At 41.3% G+C, this 22,631-nt stretch overlaps 2 protein-coding genes across 6 annotated transcripts in view; one reads left to right on the top strand and one right to left on the bottom strand.

The window, feature by feature from the left end:
* Positions 1-22,631, bottom strand: part of CMSS1 (cms1 ribosomal small subunit homolog) — a 352,914-nt gene that overhangs the window by 160,182 nt on the left and 170,101 nt on the right. The window contains exon 1 of one of the 3 annotated variants that reach the window (XM_075915140.1): positions 10,608-10,907. The exons of the other annotated variants lie outside the window; for them this stretch is intronic. Coding sequence (XP_075771255.1) covers positions 10,608-10,892 — 285 coding nt within the window. The 5' untranslated portion in view covers positions 10,893-10,907. Of the gene's footprint in view, positions 1-10,607; positions 10,908-22,631 lie in introns of those variants that run through there. 3 annotated transcript variants of the gene reach the window in all.
* FILIP1L (filamin A interacting protein 1 like) overlaps positions 1-22,631 on the top strand; it is a 294,587-nt gene that overhangs the window by 115,193 nt on the left and 156,763 nt on the right. For 2 of the 3 annotated variants that reach the window (XM_075914071.1, XM_006130685.4), the window contains exon 2: positions 14,575-14,650. The exons of the other annotated variant lie outside the window; for it this stretch is intronic. The gene's annotated coding sequence lies outside the window, so the exon portion shown is untranslated. The remainder of the gene's footprint in view (positions 1-14,574; positions 14,651-22,631) is intronic. 3 annotated transcript variants of the gene reach the window in all.

Below are 22,631 nucleotides of genomic sequence, written 5' to 3' on the forward strand. Positions count from 1 at the left end.
CTTTAGTAATATCTCTTTCTTGCTTTTGGGCCCTTCCTTAATCAGAACTCACATTGAAATGAGGAAGGGGCTTTGGCTGCATAAGGAACACTGAATAGGCCTATTTGCACATAGTTTGCTACTTAATTCAAGTAGCCAAGTGAAATTTCTGTTGAAAATTAACTGGGCTGCTGCTGAAGTCCTTCCTCAAGATCTCAGGTGATAGGTTTTTACATAATACAGTGAAAATATCTATTTATATTTTATTTTTACTTTATTAAAGAAGTTTATGCTACTAATTTAATTTCAGTGAACAAAAGGAAAAAAAATAAAACAATTTTTTAAACAAGTTTAAAATATTTCAATGAAAAGCTACTTATAATACATTTCTGAAACTTTTGCAGCTCACATAATGTTAGCATTAGAACAAGAAAGTGCAACACATCAGACTTGTTTCATTGCTCAAGCTGAAAATTATGTAAAAACCTCACACACAAGTAAATGGTGCAGAGTTAGATTTTTCAATTCTTTCAACATTAACATATTCACGGTTTTATCTATAACTCAGTGAAACCAATGCAGATTTCATAATTTTAAGTAGGAAAAACGTAAAAACAATGTTGAGGTGCGCATGAAATTTAACATTGTCTTTTTGAATATATGTATTACAATAATTTTTAATTTCACGATCACTTATTTCATAAATACAGTAACATTCATTTTCAAGCGTACATCAGTCTGAGGGATGTCATTCATTTCCGTCCCAACATTATCTATGCTCTACACAAACTTTGGTTCCCTCTCTTTTTTATTGTTAAAAATATAAGAAATTAATTATGAAACTGCGCTTATAGAAAGAGTTTGGCACGTTAAAAAAAAAAAAGAATCACGAGACATTTTAAAGTTTCAATGTGTCTTTTTTTTTTTTTAAATCAAACATTTTAGATCTTTTCCCACATATTGTGTCTCCTGTTAGGGCATGGACATGTTGAACAGTAACAGCTGGCTGAAACTTTTCACTACTGCCATACTTAATTTGGATTATGTTGTGTAAAAAGTGTGTGCTGTTTATACACATAGTTGCAGACACAGTGCTACCATAGGCTAAACTTGGGTGTATGAGTGTGCCAAAGACATCATGATAGTCTGATACAGGGAAAAGACTAAGCTTACAAAAGACTGAAAGCCTTCTGCACAATGGTTACTGTCCTCATGCCCACAGTGATCTCTTTAAATGGAACTTGAGACCAGTTGGCATCTCTCAGAATTATGCCCTAAGCCTAACAAATCTAGTGGCAAACTCTCAAGTACACACTACCAAGAGCCTGTCCGAAATCGATGTCTTAAAGAAGAATAGAACATAACAGAAAAAGGAGACTGAAAAAGCCCAGACTTGGGAAATCATGAGCCTTCACCTGGTTATATACTGAACACCCCCACACATCCCATGTGCCAGCTAATCACAAGCTAATCACAAGCCTGACTCCCATCTGCTGGAGAAGATCCAAGATTTTAATACACATCAGGGATAAAAAACTTTAGAGGGGTAGCCAAGTTAGTCTGTTACAGGAAAAAAACAACAAATGGTCTGGTAGCACTTTAAAGACTAACAAAACATGTAGATGGTATCATGAGTTTTCGTGGGCACTGCCTACTTCTTCAGAAATCCGGTCAACTTTTTAACAAGTTTTGTTAGCCTTTAAAGTGCTACCGTACTATTTGCTGTTTTTTAAATTTAGCAGGGATAAAGTTCATGTTCCATCTTCACCACTATCTTAAACTTTTTTGTAACCTTGTTAAGGAATCGATTTACAGTGCGCTTCCCTGGGCCTCAACTCAGGTGCCTGAAAAGCCACAGCAGGATTGAAACATTAGTGGCTTTGCTACAAATTTACCTGTGTGTTTACAATATAAACTTTCATGTGTGTACACATCTATCAGGATGACTAATGAAAGCCAATATCTGCATATGGTCCTAAAGGGAAGCTCATTACTGCTGTCAAGCTATTATCATTAAATCGTCTGGCATTTTAAAAGAGCTAAAGTTGATAAAAGCAGAATTCATCTAAGGACAACAATATCCCCACCGAGTCTTCACAGTTGCGTGAACCTTAAATATCAAATGGCTCTTTCTGCTTAAAAGCTAGGTCACTTATCTGCAAAAATTATATTTAATGCTTCATAAATATAGGGCTTAAAACAAAAGTGCTTCTAATCAGATCTGGCATGAAAAGAAGAAATGCATAGAATGAGGTAAGTGTGATCTTACCCCGCTGAAGAACAGGAGATGGCAATGCGTCAGCACATGACTCACACAGACACTAAACAGTAGAGAGCTAGAGATAATTCTCAGGTAAACTTTGCACGAGCCACTACGTCATCCCTCTTTAACCTTGCTGCATTAATCATGTCACAAATAACTTTATGCAACCCAAGAAGAATGTCTGATTTACAGGGAGAAGGGTAATGTTAACAGAACAAACACTTTGGCATGTCAAGAAATGCAAGACCAACCAGAATTTCATTTCAATTCCTTAACACACCCCAGCAGAAAATAAATCCTTTCCATTCCATAGGAAAATTGCCAGTTCAGGGATTACTGATTAATCAGTTATTGAGAATACAATAAATAATAAAGATGTGCAAATGGGGTGGAGTAAAAAGAGTCTGCTTGAACATGTAACTCAAATCAAAACTTTGTTTTGGAGCTTGTTAAGAAAGATGACAGTGTCTTTCATGGCAAGCGGGCCAGCGGGCAGCTGGAAGTATACACAAAAAAGCCAATCAAAAGAATCCCTCTGTTCAGGGGATTCTTGACTAGTCAGAGAGAGCAAACTTCTGAGATTTCACATAGAGGCCATACATAAGTATGGTCCAGGGTAAACAGGGATTGCTGAGCCCTGTTCATTCCATAAATGATACCTCTAACGGCACAGGAAGAATTCTGATCTTAAGAACAGAAGGTGTCTTCTTAGAAGGTGTCTGAAATTGTTGTGATCCTTTCCATAACATGACACCTGTGAATCAGTGATACAGAATCATGAAATCATAAAAATGTAGGACTGGAAGGGACCTCAAGAGCTCATCAACTTTAGCCTCTGGCAGTAAACCCAGACCACTCCTAACAGGTGTTTGTCCAACTTAATCTTACAAACAAACCCCCAATGACTGGGATTCCACCACCTCTCAGGAAAGTCTATCGCAGTGTTTAATTACTGCTATAGGTAGAAAGTTTTTCTTAATACTTACCTAAATCTCCCTTACAGCAATTATGTCCATTACTTCCTGTCCTGCCTTCACAGAACATGTTGAACAATAGATCCTTCTCTTCTTTATAATATCTCTTATTTGAAAACTATTACTCAGACTTCTTTTCTCAAGCATAAACATGACAATTTTTTTTAACCTTTCCACATAGGTCAGGTTTTTTTAAACTTTATCTTGTTTGCTGCTCTCCTCAGGACTTTCTCCAAATTGTCCATTTTTCCTAAATTTTAGTAGCCAGAATTGGACACAGTACTCCATCTGAGGCCCCACTAAAGCTGAGTAGAACAGGACAATTACCTTCTGTGTGATAGACATGACACTTATATGAACAAATCTCAGAACAGCAGCAGCCTTTTTCACAACTGCATCACACTGTTGACTGTCATTTGTGATCCACTTCACCGCTCAGATCATTTTCAGCATTACTACCATACAGCGAGTTAGTCCTCATTTTGTAGCTGTGCCTTTGGGGTATTTTCCCCCTAAGTATAGTATTTTTCTCTTGTATTTTCTGAAATTCATCTTGCTGATTTCAGACCAATTCTCCAATTTGTGAAGGGTCATTTTGAATTCAAAACCTATCCTTAAAAATGCTTACAAGCTCTCCCAGCTTGATGTCACCCATACATTTTATAAGCATACTCTCCACTCTCTTGTCTAAGTCATTAGTGAAATACTGACTAGTACCAGACCAAAGACAGATCTTTACAGGACTCAACTAGATACATCCTGGCAGTCTGACAGCAAACCACTGATAGTTATTCTTTGAGAACAGCCTTTCAATCAGTTGTACACCCATCTCATAGTATCTTCATTTATACTACATTTCCCTAGCTTGCTATAAGAATGTGACCTGGAACAGTGTCAAAAGCCCTACACTCAAAATTCAAGATTTATCGTATCTACTGCTTCACCCATCCATTAGGCCAATAACCTTTTCAATAAAGGAAATTAGTTTGGTTTGACATGATTTGTTCTTGATAAATCCATGCTGGCATTTCCTTATAACTTTATTATCCTCTAAGTGTTTACAAATGGATTGTTGAATAATTTGTTCCAGTATCTTTCCTGGTATTAAAGTGAGGCTGAATGGTCTATAATTTCTCTGCTCCTTCTTGTTCCCTTTTTAAAGAGAGCCACTGTTTTTCCTTCTTCAATGCTCTGACCAAACCCATCCTCCGAGTTCTCCAATATTATTGCTAACAGTTCCAAGGTTGTTTTAGCTAGATTTATACCAACTGTGCATGATTAACAGAATTGCACTGTGTACATAAGGCTATGTAGGACACATCATGTGTAGGCCTGGTCTACACTATCCAGGTTTGTTGATAAAACATATGTCAACACCTAATAGTGGACAAAACAAAAATCGCCAATGGGTGGTCACACTTGCTCCCTCTGTTGACCGATCATGTTCACATTGGGGGAACCATCAACAGTGTGAGCAACACATTGTGAGTATGTATCTCAGTGCAACGTCATGGGAAGGAGAAGTTGATTCCTGCACATCTTGGGATTCCCTCAGAGTTTTCCCACAGCCTCCTCAACTGCCGGGAACAGCCCCATGAGTAGCTTTCTGAGGTCTCTGTGCTGAGGAATGCCAAAACAGTACAGCAGTCTCTACCCTCAGTTTCACCCCTCTCTGCAACCTCAGTCTGCCTGTCACTGAGTTCCTAGTGCATGGTAGAACTGGAGTATTCTAATGATTTGATCTTTGTTTTCCAAACGGAGCTGCTTACTCAGCTACCAGATAGTTTCTGGAGCTTTGAAAGGGGAGGGGTACATGGTTGCAGGGCAGCAGAGATCAAAACACTGAGCAGAGCAATCAGGGCAGGCATTGTGAGATGCTGGTAGAAGCCAGTTGTCACAATACAAACAGAAGTGTCTACCTTGGCTCTTTGTCAACAATAAAGGAGGGAAAAGAAAACAAAGGTTCTCATAGGAGTCTACATTTTGTGTCACCGAAAACAGGCATTTTTTCCAACAAAAGTCATATTGCAGAGTGAACATTCTCACTGTTTTGACACCAACAAGCAGTTTTTGGTGACAAAACATGGTAGTGTGGACAATGCCTTAGTGTACAAGACAAATATTTTAATGAATATACTAAGACATCAATTAGGAAAATAAGTGTAAATGTAAACTGTGTTTAAAATTTTTCTTTTTAAAAGATTGCAATATAACCTGGTTTAGTAAAAATGTTTTGTGGGATATACAAAGACTGTTTGAATTAGAATGCATGGCGATTGTACCCTTTGATAGAATGGTTATTTGCAAGGATTGCTGATAATTTGCATGCACCCTACATGTGATTAAAGGTTAAACAATTTACTTTAAAGCTGAGGAAAATTATCCTACAACTGTTCCACTTACATTTCAATAAAGCTTTCATAGCAAGATAGGAATGCTGTTTATTAGACGCACTGCAAAACATGCAGGGCTTTTATCAGGGGAGCTGTGTGACTGACTTCAGTAGAAGCAGGTTCCTACTTGTATTTATTGGAGTGTCCATTGTACAAGAGCTTTCTGAAGTCTCTATATGTGTATGTAAATATCCCCTCAGCATTATTCAATATCCCAGAGCCTGTACTCGTTATTCAGATTATTGCAATTATAGGAAGTGTAATGAATAAGCAGGCAGTGATGCTAAACATGCTGCATGTTTCTCTCTTAGCTCCAGTTTTTTGGAACTTTATTTCATTATGTCACATTAGGGCCCAACCCTGTGAACTGCTGAGCAGCCTCAACTTCAGGACATCAAATCACAAGATAATGGCTTAATTTTCCATATCAAAACCATGTTTTTTCTTCTCCAAATTCTCACTACTCTCATGCATCCATCTCCTCCTCTTCCCCACTTCCATAGCCCACATCTGCATTGCCAGATGCTAGCTGTCAGCTTTACTAGTTGTCAGCTTTATTATTTCTGTATTCATTTTGTTGCTGCTCTCGTTTCCTTTGCACCATTTACTCAGCATGTAAGTATCACAACAAATAAATATAATGTTTGTAACTTAAATGTAATACAATACATATCTATATCTATTCTTCTTCGTCCTTGCCACTTCCCTATTAAGGGTCGGCAACTTTCTGCAGCATTCTTCCAAAACTCACGCTATCAGACTGGTCCAGCAACATCTGGTCCATGGACTGTATCTTTGGACTTCCCTCTTGGCTGTCTTCTATCCAATATCATTACAAGTGGCATCCTTCCAGTATAGCTCTCCAATCTCTACTGGCTACACCCACACCAACATGGCCTAGACCTCCGTTAACTTGTCTTCAGTTGGAGAAAACATGCCCCTTACAAACATGTTTCATTCCCTATCAGGAAGTGTCTAAACATTTTACCAGCTCAACATCTTCATTTTCATGACAGAAAGCAAACTGATTTCCTTTCTTGTCACTACCCACATCAAAGTATATAGTTTTACACCTTCTACCCTACTGGCATTTTTGTCACAGAGAACTGGGATGAGTTGCCATTGGCATTACTCTGCTTCAGGATGATCTTGGTATCAGGAGAGCACCAGCAACCATTTAGTCTAATGGCTGACATACTTCCACTCTTATAAGCTCTCAGCCAGCAATATCCTTTGTGGTGAGTCCTCCTCCCTCGGTTAGAGCCTTGGTCAGTATTCATGCTAGCATAATGTAACATGGTCGAGTAAGTGACAAAGATACAAACATTCTGTTCCAATACCTCTGATAGAGACAAATACCTACAAGACCTTTATCAAGCATTCTTAAAATTACAATACCCACCTGGGGAAGTGAGGCAACAGATTGACAGAGCCAGATGAGCACCCACCTACTACAGGACAGGCCCAACAAGAAAAACAACAGAACACCACTGATTATCGCCTAACAGCCCTCAGCTAAAACCCCTTCAGAGCATCATTGACAATATACAACCCATCCTGGAAAACGATCCCTCACTCTCAGACCCTCACCAGCAGCCCATACACCACACCAAAGGAACACTTACCCAGGAACCAATCCCTACTATAAAACTTGTTGTCAACTCTCTCCATGTATCTATACAGGCACCACCATCACAGGACCTAATCACATAAGCCACACCATGATGGCTCCCTCACCTGCATACCTACTAATATGGTATATGCCATCATGTGCCAGCAATGCCCCTCTGCCACATACATTGGACAAACCAGACAGTCTCTGTGCCAAAGGATAAATGGATACAAATTGGACATCAAGAGAGTAACATATATAAACCAGTAGGAGAACATTTTAACTTCCAACAGCTACAGCGCAACTACAAAGCCCTTGGCCCGAGCCCTGTGAATCCTACTCAACTGGCATGGGCTACTGCAGATATCCAATACTAGTATAGACATACCCAGAATGTCACAGCTATTTGCGAGATTGAGCAGATAGTTTACTATAAATAGTTTGCACATATTCTAAGGGACCATGCAAGGTGAAGTGGCTCATTTACAGCCCTGTAGTCACTGGACAAAAAGGGGAGTTAATGGATTACAGATTATTGTAATAAGCCTTAAATCCAGTGTCTTTATTCAGACCATGAATTGTAGCATCTAGCAAAGGAATTCAAGTTCCCAGACTTGTCTTTTGAAAATGCTGGTCAGGTTTCCTGTGAGGATGTGGTGTGATACATGGGTTATAGAGTGATTGCTTTGTGAAAACTGTTTCCCTACCGGGGAATATTACCTCACCCATCTTGTCTTGTTCATATATGTGATGTGTCAGTTTTAAACAGAAAAATGTAGAGAGTAAAAATTAAATATAAAGGAAACAATTTTTTTTTACATCACTTTGGGTAGTGTCTCTAGTGCATTTCATGTATCTTTTTTTAAGTGATTAAAGCTATTTTATTAAAATTAAAACTTGAAAGTCAAGATGGTTCAAAGGCTTATGTAAATGGGTCCTTTCCACCTTCAGTTCACCAATTTAAAACCTGCCGAGATCAGTGACTGACAGCCATTTTCTTCTGGCATCTATTCAGTGACCTACATGACAGAACTTGTTGATGTACATTTGCAACAGGCAGGCATCTGCCTCGCAAATGCATCTAAGCTGTTAATCTCAGCAGACTGGTCGAGGGCTGAATGGACCACAGAGACTAAACTAGCCTCGAGAAATGGTCCTTCCAAAAATAGGATTGAGGCAAACTGGCAGGCCAGTGTCAGGGGAAGCTTGCCCTGCCAATGCCATGCCCTGAAAATGTATTTTACACATTTCTGTGGATTTCCTAGTCCAACCCTATTAATAAAGTATTAAAGTTCACTTCGATGGTTTTTTTTAAAACACTTGGAAAAAATTGAACAAAAAATACAAAACTGAAAAGAATGCCAAGGATCCAGAGACTACGGGCTAAAGAAGGAATTTTGTGAGAAAACAGATTTTACTTTCAAGTTACTCCAGGTTTAGAAACAGTGAACAACACTTATGAAGCCAAACTTGACTGTGGTCTTAGAACAATTACATTCAGACTTCAAATACTGAAATTTGCTTTGTTTATCCAAATCCAAAGCTTTGATCTATGTCCTTAAAACATTTATTAGTGGGCACGTCAGCAGTTTGCCCATAATGGGTATATCTACACAGCCCATGACAAGTCTTCCAGCCCATTTGACAAGACCAGCTTGCAGGGTTCACACTACTGCTCTAAAAGTAGCTTTGTAGACAACTCTTTCAGGTTGTGACTTGGGCTAGAGATCGAGATGTGAAGCATCGGGAGAAGGGTGGACTTCAGAGCCTGAGATACAGCCTGAGCCACAACTTCAAAGCACTGTCTACCCCAGGCGTGGGCAATAATTTTTGATGGGGGGGAGGGGCACCACTCTTAAGAATTTGGAAAGCAGTCAAGGGCTACACTCTTCCATATTAATAGAGAAGGTGGGGGTCTGGGATGGAGGTTGGGTGCAGAAGGAATTTGCAGTAAGGGATTGGGGTGCAGGAGAGGGTGTAGAGTCTAGGAGGGTGTTTGGGTAAAGGAGGCAGTCGTGACCTGTGTCAGAGGACTAGCATGCAGAGGTTTGGGCTGTAACCTGGGACAGGGGATTGGGCTGCTGGATGGGGGTGCAGAGGGTTTGGGTTATGTGGGGTGGGGAGCAGAGGGTTAGGGTGCCAGAGGCAGGCTCTGGCCAAGAGACTTAACTGCTTGACTCCCAGCTAACAGCCTTCTCAAGCAGACACCCTACCTGCTCCACCCTTGCACAAGCTACAGGGGCCATGTGGTTTTTGAACAGCTATGAGCCTGATGAGAAGGGAGGAGGTTGACAACAGGCAGCGCCCATTAGCTGGAAACAGCAGCATACCAGAATGCCAAATTGACACAAGATACACAAGAGTAAATGGAGCCTTCCCTGCCCCCTTTATGTTCCTATACAAGGACCATTCACATTTGCAGATCCTGCTCTGTCCTGACTGAAAAGGCTGCTGATGCAAAGTTAATTATGTTCTTGCCACTGCTCCATCAAAATATACCACTCCTGAAATACACAGCTTAAAAATCCACTTTGCAAAAAGCACGTTTTTCAAGATTAATGATAATTCTTGAGACACTTTTTATTTTTGCGTAATTCTTTTACATAAAAAATGTACAGATGTTTGCCTGGGAGCTTTCCAACAATGTTTTCAGATAGTTCTCTGCTAAAAAATGTTCACTGTGAAATGGCATCTGATTTTGTTCCTTGTGTAAACTTGATTGGTTTGTCAACTTTGCAAAACACATAAAAGTCATTTTATTATAATGACTTCAGAGTTTGAACATATATTTTCATTCTAAATTCCTTCAATATATCTTTTGGCTTTAAAAATATTAATAAGCAATATTATGAGAGGGAGGTCATAGGAATTTATATATACTCCATTTAAATAGAAACATGTACTATAACAGTTTGGTGGTCCAGTGTGAAGGATTACTGTTAATTTAGAAGTGCTATTTTAATATTTAAAGGGCATAACTTCTCTTGCATATATATTATTGAAAGGGCAAAACTGCAGAATTGCAAAGAATAACAATATTTGATGTTTTCTTCAAACGATGAACATAATATTTTGTATATCATATTTTAGATTACAGACGTGTAATACAAAGCAGCCCTTCTCTATTATGTCTGACTTTCTGACAATGGAAGAATGGAAGGTCATACTGTGAAAACATGACAAATTCTGAGAAATTAAAAAAATGTATCCACAGGTTGAACCTCTCTAGTCCAGCACTCTCTGATCCAGCAACATCCGTGGTCTGGCATGATTTTAGTCTGCTGTCCACTTATCATGGGTGTGGCCAAATTTCCCATGGTCCTATAAAGTTTGCTTATAGCCACCAGTCCTGGCACTCACTGTTCTGTCATTTAGCTTTAACTTACCCCGAAATGTCTTATAAGTGTCCAGTAAGCAACTGAAGTGTTGGTAATGCTGCTACACAATATTGACCTACTGTGGTTCGGAAAATTCTCTAATTTAGCACTGGTCAGGTTCCAAAGGTGCCGGACTAGAAAGGTTCCACCTGTACAACCTGTCTGAAATATAGAATAAAGATGAAAACATTTATGGCATTTTGACAATGGAAAGATTTTTAAACATATAACTTTCGAAAGAAACTGGGTACCCAAATGCCTTTTGTTGATCTGGTGGGAATGCTGAAGGACCATATAAATTCGGGGTGGACAAAAGGGCTTCTTCGGGCCAGATCCAGCCTGCCAAGCGGGTGGATCTGGCCCACGGAAAATCTGCTGCTGCTCCGCCCCCAAACCAATTAGGGCCTGGGGGCAGGGGAGCACGTGAAGCCTCCTCACACCCTGCCAGGAGCACATGGTGCTGTGAGCACAGGTGCTGCTCACAGGGCAGGGGGTAGGTCAGGAGTAGGGTTTGCGCACTCCCCCGCCCCCAGTCCAATCAGCTTCCTTCGCCTGCCCTAGCCACGTGCTCCTTGCAGGGGAGGAGGAGGTTTCCTGTGCTCCCCCGCCCCCACGTCCTGATTGGCCTGAAGGTGGGGGAGCATGCCAAGCCTCTTCCAGGACATGGGTGCCTAGTGGGAAGGGGGGGCAAAGGGGCTCTCCCATCCCCAGACCACTTATGGTTTAGGAATGGGGTAGCCCCACCCTTTCCATTTAGGTCCCGCTCCTTCCTATCTGGGCCCCGCCCCTTCCAGGGTGGCACAGGGCTGCTTCAAAAAATTTTGAAGTGGCCCCTGGGCAAAAAATATTGCCTACCTGATATAAATAGCTTATACAGGTTGAACCTCTGTAGCCATGCACTCTCGGAACCTGACTGGTGCCAAACCAGAGAGTTTGCTGGGCCACAGGAGGTCAATATTGTATAGCAACATTACCACACTTCCATTGCTTGCTGGGCTCATAGAAGCCATTTAGGGGTAAATTAGAGCTAAATAACAGCACAGATCACTGAGAGCCAGAACTAGCGGCTTTAAACACACTTTATGGGACTGCAGGAAAATTGGCTGGACATCCAGATAACGGAAATCATGCTGGATCACGGATATTGCTGGACCAGAGTGTGCTGGACTAGAAAAGTTCTACCCGTATTAACAGGAGCACAACACTAAGGAGAGAAGTATGACAAAGAAAACAATAGAACTCTCCAGGGTTATTAGAAAAAAACAAAACAAACTAAACCCATCACTAAGTTTGCTGCTATCTAAAGAGTGATTAAAGAAAGCAAACAGCTGTTTGGTTCTTAACAAAACAGTTCTGTCACAATGAGTTAAGAGCTATTACACTGTCATAAAGTAACAAACAGCTGTGAAATTGGTCCAAATTTACTTTTCCCCTTTGGATTATTATTCTATTAAGTACTGCAATGAGATGGGATTTGCCACATAGAGCCAGCCCACTGGTCTATCAAGTCCAAATCTAATCTGCTTCTAAGACTGTCCAGTAACTGATGCATGAGAGAAAAGTGAAAATACATAATAAAACCATAGCTAATTATGCAAGATTATACATCAGTAGAGCTCTGCACAGATACAAACTTTGTATCGGCATCCGCATCTATATCCACAAAAATTAGCTGAGAATATCTGCACTGATGTCCGCAGATGAGGCAGACCCATGGATATAAAGTGTATATCCATAAATGTGCAGGGTTCTAAATACAAAATTTGTATTCACATACATATCTGTAAAAATGAGCCATGGATATTGCATCCTATTTGCATTCACATCCACATTTCTATAGATCAGGCAAAGAGTTCTTCCCCAACTCTGAAGCCTACATTTCAATTCCTCTTACTTTAGATCATCACTGATCATAAAAGTATTTGGTATTTTTTGTTTTTAAAGCTATAACAACTTAATGGCTTTCTTGCAGCCAAGAATTCAACTGGCTAACTATATGCAGGTGTGAAAAAAGTACTATCTACTATTCACTCCCACAAAGGAAGGGAGACTAGCTGATTGTCTAATATCTTGGCTTACCACTAACACCTACAATTTGTTATTTTCTTTTCGCTGCAAATGTAGCACTTTGCATAATAACTTAATTGAGCTACATGGGGAATATTCCTGTAACTTCCTCAAGTCCCTCTAAAAAATAAACTGCACTGGGGAATGAACCGGTTACCCAGGAGGAGGGGCTAGATTAGCTCCCTGCCTGCTAAAGGCAGGCTGTCACTCCAGCCCTGCGGGAGGAGAAGGGGGGCACCCCTCCAACCCAGTGGCATGCAAAGCCTAGCAGGGCTCGAGTGCCCCTCCCCCATTCCACCTCCAATTTAATCAGTTAACCCGTCAAACAATATGTTTAACTGGTTAAACAATTTGAAAGAAATGTAACTTGAAACAGAATACATAATTGAACTGAATGGGGCCATTAGGCAAATATCTTTGGATCTGTAAACTCTAGGGATTTAAAATCCCAAATAACTGGTTAACCAGTTAAATGTTAGGTTAGCGTTTAACCGATTAACCAGCTAAGCAGGATCCCTGGCCCCGGGGCTGGGTTGGGTTGGGCTGGGCTACTGCCAGGGAGGGGAGGAGGCTGCCACTGGCTCCCAGCCCCACTGGGGCAGCTCTCCACCCATGGCAGTATCCTGTAAGCATCACCCAATGACCAATTAACCAGTTACCTGTTCACATTGGAAGTAAACCCCAAAGTATATTTCATTAAAATGGACAATATTGTTCTAGCTAACAAAACATTAATCATCTTATTATAAAATTGACTAGAATAGGATTACAGTATATGGTACACTACCTGAAAAAGCACTACCTGTTGGTGGACTATGACATGACCTGTCAGTGACTTGGGAAAAGAGACAATTCATCATGTCAAAAATGCAGTGAGACATCAGCATAGAGTAGTAGAATTTCACAAATCTTCAGAGTTCACTGAAGAGTTATCCAGAATATATGAGCTAATGCAGACTAACTGGTGCCTTCTCCTTCTGCTCTGTCATTATCTATCAGTAATAGATGGTTTAATCCTAAAATTATATTATGTGGTTTTCAGTTTGGCACTAGATTCCAGATGCAGTGGGCAAAATATGAAATGTAATTTAGTTTGAAAGGGCTCTCTGTGTGAATTCAATAAATAAGTTGCCCAGTAAGACCAGAATAAAAATTGTTTTTGTAATTCCAAAAAGTCACATTCAGCTTTTGCTTTTTCTTCTTTATTAGGTTTTTGCTTTTTCTGAACACAGACATCGCTGATTTTATGCCTCAGAGTACAAGAGGCTTTTGGTATTTTTGTCTAGTGCTTTATTTTAGTGACCAGCCTTTATCTCCCTACATCATCAGCTCAACACTCTGTAACACACATGAAAAAAACAAAGTTCCTAACCATTTAATGATCAATATCAGTGCAACACCATTTCTCTGTCATGTCCCCAAATCTGCTATACAAGAGACACTGAACTACACAACAAAGAGGCATGCCTGAAATAGCTGTTTGCCCATTTTAGCTAATAAACATGAATATTTTTAATAGAAAATCCCAAAGTAAAATTTGCCGTATTTTTCTATTTTTCATTATGAAGAAAAATTACATTTTTACTGTTTTATAGGCAGAAGAAATATTTTTTAAAATAAAATACAAATAGAAAGAACACAATTTATATATTTCTTTCATGGACACAAGCCAATTACAAATGAACATGGTCTGTAGACTTTGTAATTTAGATTGTAGAAATTGTAAGGAGAAACAGACTTACTACTAAAATTATTTTTCAGAAATTTACCAAGTTAGGGTATAATCTGAAGCCCACTTAAATCAATGGATATCTTTGCATTAACTTCAATAGGTTTTAGGAGCAGGCATTTAAATAATGCTTACCTATGCTTGTTATAAAACTGTGTTATGAACTTTTTTTTTTTCCAGATTCATACTATGACACATATTTCTGGACACTGCTACAGTATGTGACCAAGTTTTCAAAAAGAAAACTATAAGACTGGTAGGAAAGATTTTATTTTCATGTTTTAAGAAGTTAATAAATAATCAGTAATGCAGGTTGAACCTCTCTAGTCTGTCTTGGAAAGTGTCTGTTAATCAAACGTGTCAAAGTTTTTCCAAAACTCCTGGTCCTTGGTTTCTTATATCTCCTGAGCTGAATTTAGAATGGTTCATTTATCTGAAGAAGTGGGTTGTACTCATGAAAGCTCATGATACCATCTACATGTTTTGTTAGTCTCTAAGGTGCTGCAGGGCTATTTGTTGTTTATTACGTTTTTTCTATTACAGACTAACACAGCTACCCCTCTGAAATTTGTGCTAAAGGGTACTGTGTTAACATAACCCTTAACGTGAAGTAGGTACTATTTCATTGCACTAGCAATGACTACATAGGGCAGTTACAGCTCAATTAATGCACACTTCAGTTTACATCCGTGTAATTGGTACTGTTGGCTTGTGTAGACAAGCTATCACATAACACTAGCAGTTTCTTTTAGATGTTGTGAGGAGGAACTGAACTGTAGTCAGGCCTACCAAGTTCTTGTCTCTATTAGTTCCTTGCTCTAACCAGTATACATACTCCCAATTCAGTTCTACTCTTTCAGGGCTGATTTGACAGTATCCCTAATTGCATGATTTTCTGAGGTAAACCTCCATTCATGGATGATAAGGTAAGGAAACCTTAAAACACCGTGCCATTTCTGTACAATTTCTTCCTCCAAACTCTCGCTCTTCTCTTCATATAACAAAATCTATCCAGGTTCCTCAACTAGTTGTGTCTCATCTATGATCATTCTTCCTCAGAAGCTTATGCCCTAAAAAATCTGCTAGTCTCTAAGGCAAGCTTGGGCAAAATACAGCCCCAAGACGGATCCAGCCCACCAAGACACCAGATCTGGTCCGCGGACACTGTGGGGAGCCCCAGGCAGGCTCTCTGCTTGCCTCGCCCCACGCACACGCCGCTCAGAAAATGGCTGCCAGGCCATTTCTCTTTCAAAACTTGGCCCAGGGTGTGTGTGGGGGGAAAAGGCTTCAGGCACTGCCCACATCCCCAGCACAATCCCATTTGCCAGTTTCTGACCAGAAACTGGTCAATTGGAGCTGCCTGTTTGAATAATAGGCACCACATGAAGCACCTCGCCTCCCACTCTGGGTGGTAGTTAATCACACATGCACATGACCCTGCAGCTTGTGTGGGAGTGGAGCAGGCTGCCTGCCTGAGAAACATGCTGGGCTGCTGGCCAGGAGTCACCCAGATAAGTCTCCCAGCCAGAGCTCCAGCCCTTCCCTTCCCCAACCCTTTGTCCCTCTCACTCCACATACCCAAACCCTCTGCCTCCCTTGTGCACCCATATCCCCTCCCAGATTCGGCACATCAATCCCCTGCTTCAAATCACAATCCTATCCTGTACTAGGTCACAATTCAAACCTCTGCCCCCCAGCCCAGTGCCCCAGGTCACAACTGCCTCCTTCTCTCACCTAGACCCCTCCTGCACCCCAATCTCTTACCCCAAGCTCCCTTCTGCACCCAAACTTTTTCCCAGACCCTGCATTTTCTCCATTAATATCATGGAAGACTGCAGCCCTCAACCACATTTCAAAATTTTGGATTGGCCCCCCCATCAAAAATTATTGCCCACCCCTGCTCTAACCATAGCTAATGGCTACTTCATGCCTCACAATATAAAGAGCTACCCACCAACTGTAATGCACAAATTCAATCAAAATCTGCATATCCCTGATCTGTCACAAGAACAATCTCAAACACAGAATTAAAATCACCATCCACAATGCCACCACTTTCCCTGTTAAATACATCCATGAAAATTGTCATCACTTCTCATTCTCCTTGCCCCAAAGAATCTCCTTCCCATTTGCACATTCCTTATTATTTCCCGAGAACGTAGGCAAAAGGAAGCAAGGAGTGGTCCTGTACCAGCAATGTCCCTCTGCCAGGTAGACTGGCCAGACCAGACAGTCTCTGCATCAAAGGATAAAAGGACACGAATCAGACTTCAGGAATGGTAACACACATAAGCCTGTGGAACAACTGGATTATTCTTTGGGCAATAGGCGAGGAGCCTTTGGACTGGAGCTATTGAAGCATGATTCATGCAGGACAATGGGAGTCTTTGCACTGACTTCAAAAGGCTCTCAGTCACGATATGAGATTCAAGGTTGCTTCATTTTTTTCTTCATCACACCACCTAGTGCTGGGTGTTGCACAAACACCTCTCCAAGGGGAAATCTGTCTCCTGCACTCGGAGTCCCCCGGCTGACAAATCATATCTTTAGGGGAAGGCGTTTGTGTCTCTTAGAAGGAGCAGGGCACACAAACGGGGGCGAGAGTTTCTTGTCTGAATCTGTCTCTGCTCAGGCTGTACCCAGAGAGACAATCTGCAGCTCCCTTTGTGCATTTACCAGCCAGTTCCTCCCTCCCTGTGGCTGTCCACTAAAGCCAGGAGGAAAATGAAGCTCTGGCTCAATTTTGCTTTCTTACTAGTAGCTTTGGAAGGCAGAAATTTCAGGGGAACTTCCCAGCACGTTATTCTCTCTCCAGAGGTGTCTCAGTCCAGCCTTACCCTGTGACCTGACCCTTACTCTGTCACTAACCCGCCGTAGCAGCCCCACTATGCCTGGGCCGGGGCTACATGGTTCAGTCTGCAATCCTCCTACAAATGGATAGTGATCAGGGCTGGAAGCAGTGCTAGGGAAACTGTCCTCTGTGGGGGCATCTGGTTCATCCTTTTCCAATCCACATGTGCAAACTGGGTCTCAATGCACGGCGTGGGCACTGCACACGAGGGACAGGACACCATCAAAACCAAATGTGGCCCACTAAGCCACCAGATCTGGCCCACGGATGCAATGTGGAGCATCAGGCAGGCTCCTTACTTCCCTTGCACCACCTGCACGCCGCTCAGAAAAGCGGCGGCCACAATCGTTTCTCTCTTGCAGCTGAGAGTCCAGAGGTTTAGGGAGAAAGGCTTCATGTGCTATCCTTCCCCCAGCATAATCCAATTAGCCAGTTTCTGGACAATGGGAGCTGCCTGTTTGAATAACAAGCAGCACATGATGCACCATGCCCCTCTCACCTCCGGCTCACAGTTATTCACACACATAGACTGTCTGAGAAATGTGCTGGGCTGCTAGCTGAGAGTCACCCATGTATTTCTCCTGGCCAGAGCCTGCCTCTGGCACCCCAGCCCCTCCCTTCCCCAATTCTCTGCCCCTCACTTCTGCCCCCCTACTCCACATAACCCAAACCCTCTGCCCCACTCCTGCACACATACCCCTCCCAGATCTGGCACCCCAATCCTCTGCCCCAGATCACAATCCCCTCCTGCCCTAGGTCATAACCCAAAACCCTGCCCCCAATCTCCTGCCCAAGGTCACAACCCAAACCTTGCACCCTCTCCTGAACCCCAGTCTCTTGCCCCAGGTCACAACAGCCTCCTTCCCAGGCAAACTCCCTCCCAGACCCTATACGCCCTTCTGCATGCCAGTCCCTTACCCCAAGCTCCCTTCTGTACCCAATCTCCATCCCAGATCCTGCACTTCTTCCATTAAAATCATGAAAGAGTGCAGCCCTCGACCACTTTCCAAATTCTTGGCATGGCCCCGCATCAATAAATATTACCCATCCCTGCTCTAAGGAACCACAGGACTCCTTGTTGTTTTTGCAGATTCAGACTAACATAGCTATCCCCTCTGGGACTCATCCACAGAAGTTATGCAGATCTCCCTCATCTTGGGAATCTGGGTTCAGAGAGCTTTCACTGTGGTATAACACTGATCAGCAGAATTGAAGATGGGACCTCTGGAGCTTAGTGCATGAGCTTTAACGCATGCACTTAGCTAATGCTGTAGAGTAGACTGAGTATTATTCTCTCTGCTTCCCGCCGGCTGGTTCTTTCCCCCAATCTCCCCCAGCCAGCCCCACTCCTCCCAACCCCCTCCCAGCCAGCCCCGCTCCCTGCAGCCAGTCCCTCTCCCCACGATCTTCCCCAGCCAGCCCTGTTCCACCCAACCTCCTCCTGGCCAGTCCTGCTTCCCGCCGGCCAGTCCTCTCTCCCGCCCCCCCCCCCCCCCCGAACCAGCCCCGTTCCCCTCCCAGCAGGTCAACCCCTCCCGTTCTGAGATCATGTGTGTCCTAATCCTGGCACCTTGACTGGGGAGTACTACAATACAAATAACAAGCCGATCCTAAATTCAGGTCATTATTCAGTGTTTCTTCTCTACTTGGGCAGAATTCCCACTGACTTCACTGTAAAATATAGTCATCATACAGGACTCCCTCCTAGCAGGGAAGTTTCTTCATATGCTATGAGCAATCACTTGAGTGTTGATGAGAAGCAATTTTACAAGACTGTGGCTATGTCTAGACTACAAGCTTCTTTCGAAAGAGGCTTTTTCAAAGCGAGCTGCTTTTTCGAAAGAGAGTCTAGATGCTCTCTTTCGAAAAAGCACAGTTTGCATTCAATAGCGCCATTTTTCCAAAGAGTACTTTTGAAAGAACGCGGCTGCAGTCTAGATGCAGGTGAAGTTTTAACTGCGGTTTACTGCAATAAAAAAACTGCCGCATTCTTTCAATTTACTTTCGAAAGAACGCGGCTGCAGTCTAGACACAGGTGAAGTTTAAAAAAAAAAAGACTACTTTTTTCGAATAAACTCTGTAGTCTAGACACACCCTGTGTTTGAGTAACATAACATAAGAATGGCCATACGGGGTCAGACCAAAGGTCCATCCAGCACAGTATGCTGTCTGCCGAAAGTGGTCAATACCAAATGCCCCAGAGGGAGGGATCACAACAGGTAATCCTCGCATGATACCTCTCCTATCATCCACTTCCTGAGAAATCTAATAGACATACAAATAATCACAGTGCATCTTAAATATCTAACTAACACAGCCAGTGGAACTCATGGCTGAGCTGAAGCATTATTTTATAATCTGGACAGTCCTGAAGATCACTGTGCCTGATTCGGAAAATGAACTAATTTAGATAGCTGATTATTTAAATCACAAAATAGACTGATACTTTCACTCACATGGATCATCGGCCTGTCTGAGCCCTGGTCTACAAAATAACAAGCAGAGTCCACACTACCAACCCTGTTATTTCGAAATAACAAGGGGCTGGTTATTTCAAAATAATAACTCCTGCTTTCCACAAGGAATAAAGGTTATTTCAAAATAGCTATTTCAAAATAGTGGTAGTGTGGACACTTCACCGCTGCTCTTTTGAAATAACTACTTCCCAGAGTCGTTCAATGTACTGTAATTGCTCCCCAGTGCTTCCTGGGGCTCTCAGTCAAGATAGTGCATCCACATTAAGGGAACCTGCCTTGGACTAATTTCAAGGCTTCTCTGTAGTGTGGATGTGCTATTTTGAAATAAGTTATTTCAAAATCATTTCCTAGTGTAGATATGCCCTAAGATACTTATCTGGCCCCAATGACTATCATAAGATAATTACTTCACAGTCTTCAATTTATTTAGCCTCCTGGAAGTATGGAGGTTATACCCATTTTCCGGAAAAAGACCAAGTCACGGAGAGACTGAGAGTCACTTTTTGACTGGAATTTAGGGGCCTAACTCCCACTGCAATCAAGGGTATTAGGTACCTACCTGCATTTAAAAATTCTGACTCTAATTGATTTGCCTAAAGTCACAAAAAATGTCTGTGGCAGAGCAGGAAATTGAACCCAGAGTTCCAGGCTAGCACCCTGACCAACAGGCCAATCTTCTAGTATCCATATAATTAAGACTGATGATACAGAGTCTACCAGTTGTAATCCAGGCACACTAATTTTATCCCATGTGTAGAGCCAGGTTTACATCATTGATGTGGAGGAAAAGGAGAAAATATTTGGGGCAGAACACTGAACAACATAGGTGCTGAAATCATGGGTGTGGGTGTGCTGTGGTTCTCACTATATAAAGGGTTTACAGTTTGATTCAATGGCTCTTAGTGCCCCCATTATAAAAACTGTTCCAGCATACCATGTTTTAAAGCACATCACAAGGCTCCTCAGCATTGCTCTGCAGAGTCCCACTTGGCTGTTTCGCAGAATGCAAAACAAAAAAATATTTACTCAGATGGAACCACAGCAGCATTCCTAAGGTTGTACAAGCAGCAGAAAGTAAATGTAATTTGTTTAGACTCCATCATAAGATGGCACCTTTATTTCCTTCCCCAACTATTACCACAAACTTTGTTTGAGTTCTCAGGCTGGAATACTGGTTGTCTGACCCTACCCTACACTCTTGATATCAGGAGGATTAACAGAAACCATTTTTATTTATTTTCTCAGAGGAATTTTGCTGCTTTCCTTTGCAGCATGGCATTAAAATTCTCTTATAGCCTCACTGTTAAGATTACATTGGATTTGATGAGGAAGAACCATGACCTTGCAAGACATCAGGATCAAAATTAGCGTCAATGCAAAAAATCAGGATCAAAATTAGCGTCAATGCAAAAAAAGGAAAAAAAGGAAGAAACAAACTTTAAAACTCGTGGCAATTGTTAAGTACTACTTGGTGATTGACCAAATAACACATGCTCCCTAGGAAGATAATTGAGAGCCTGAACAAGAACATCCAGAAATATTCCAGTTTGTGAAAACAACTTTAAAATTACATCATTCCTTCAGGCTTCACTAACAATACATTTTAATCTTGTACTGAACGTGTGGTGTGTATAAATTGGCATCTAATTCAGTTGAGATACAAGCAGCAAGGTTCTTCAAAGATAAATTATCTTGGATGGAATGAAAAAGTTGTTCAATACTTATATAAAATTTAAGGGATCGAGATTCATTTTCAAATTAAGGCCTTGATTCAGCAATATGTGCCTAACTTTAAGCATGTGAGTAATACTACTGACATTAATGGGACTAGACATATTCTTAATGTTAGGCACCTTCTGAGATACCTTGCTATATACAAGATTTAGATGAAAATTTAAATATCAAGATTTCCAAGTAACCAGCTTTCATTTTGAAACTCTTTCTGAAGAAAGGAAAAAGTAGTATAAGAGAATCTAACAAGTACAAGAATATGTACTTTACCTACCTTTTGTACGAGGTGTTTTACAAAGTTCACAGTACCCTCAAGAAATGAGTATCATTATATTATCTTGTAAGTAAGAGGCAGCATCAGAAACAAAACAGGAATCCATTTGCTGGAGTTATCAGCAATGCAATCCCTGTATGTTGAGATGTAAGTTCAGTTATGGAATCCTATAAAGACCAACATGATTTAGACTAAATATAAAGAGAATTTCCTTACATCTTAAGAAGACTGTGAAATAATTTTCCAAGGAGAATGGTGAAAGGCTCATCCCTGGAAATACTAAAAACTGGACTGGACAAAGCAGTAGGCAGTAACTGAAGAGAACAGCCCTGCATTGGTGAGTTGATCAATTATGAGAGACTCTTTTCCCCATTGTATCTCCAATAGCTATCAACATTCTCTAGGAACTTGATGAAGAAAGGTAGAAGTTTTGGTTTGGTGCTGCATACATACAAGGCTAGCAATTACAGTTCCATGTTAAAATGTCAATTAACATGCTCAAAAATACTTGCAGATTCCTGATAATGAATCAATCCCCTCTATTATACACTATGTCAAGAGAAGCCCAGATTATTTCAGCCTAAAAAGATGTATGTATGATAACATTTTTTTTAATCTTGTCATATCAGGTTGGCTTCATCATGCATCAATTTAATCACCTCTCCCCAGGCAGCCCTTGCGTAAACTCCATTGGGAGGAAGGAGATGTTGAAAGATAAAGGAGCCTGAAGCAGTTCCCATACTGCCTTTTTGATAAATGTGATAATCAGCTTGTAGTTGGTTTCACAATGTCAATGGCATTAAACTATCATAAGATGCTTTCTAACAGTGGGGATTACTCTGTCATCTTTCTTTTTAATGGCATATCTTGCAATGAAGACATTTGTTTTTTGACCACAATAGCA

The sequence above is a fragment of the Pelodiscus sinensis genome, chromosome 1, assembly GCF_049634645.1.
Source record: "Pelodiscus sinensis isolate JC-2024 chromosome 1, ASM4963464v1, whole genome shotgun sequence".
Classification (NCBI taxonomy): domain Eukaryota; kingdom Metazoa; phylum Chordata; order Testudines; family Trionychidae; genus Pelodiscus; species Pelodiscus sinensis.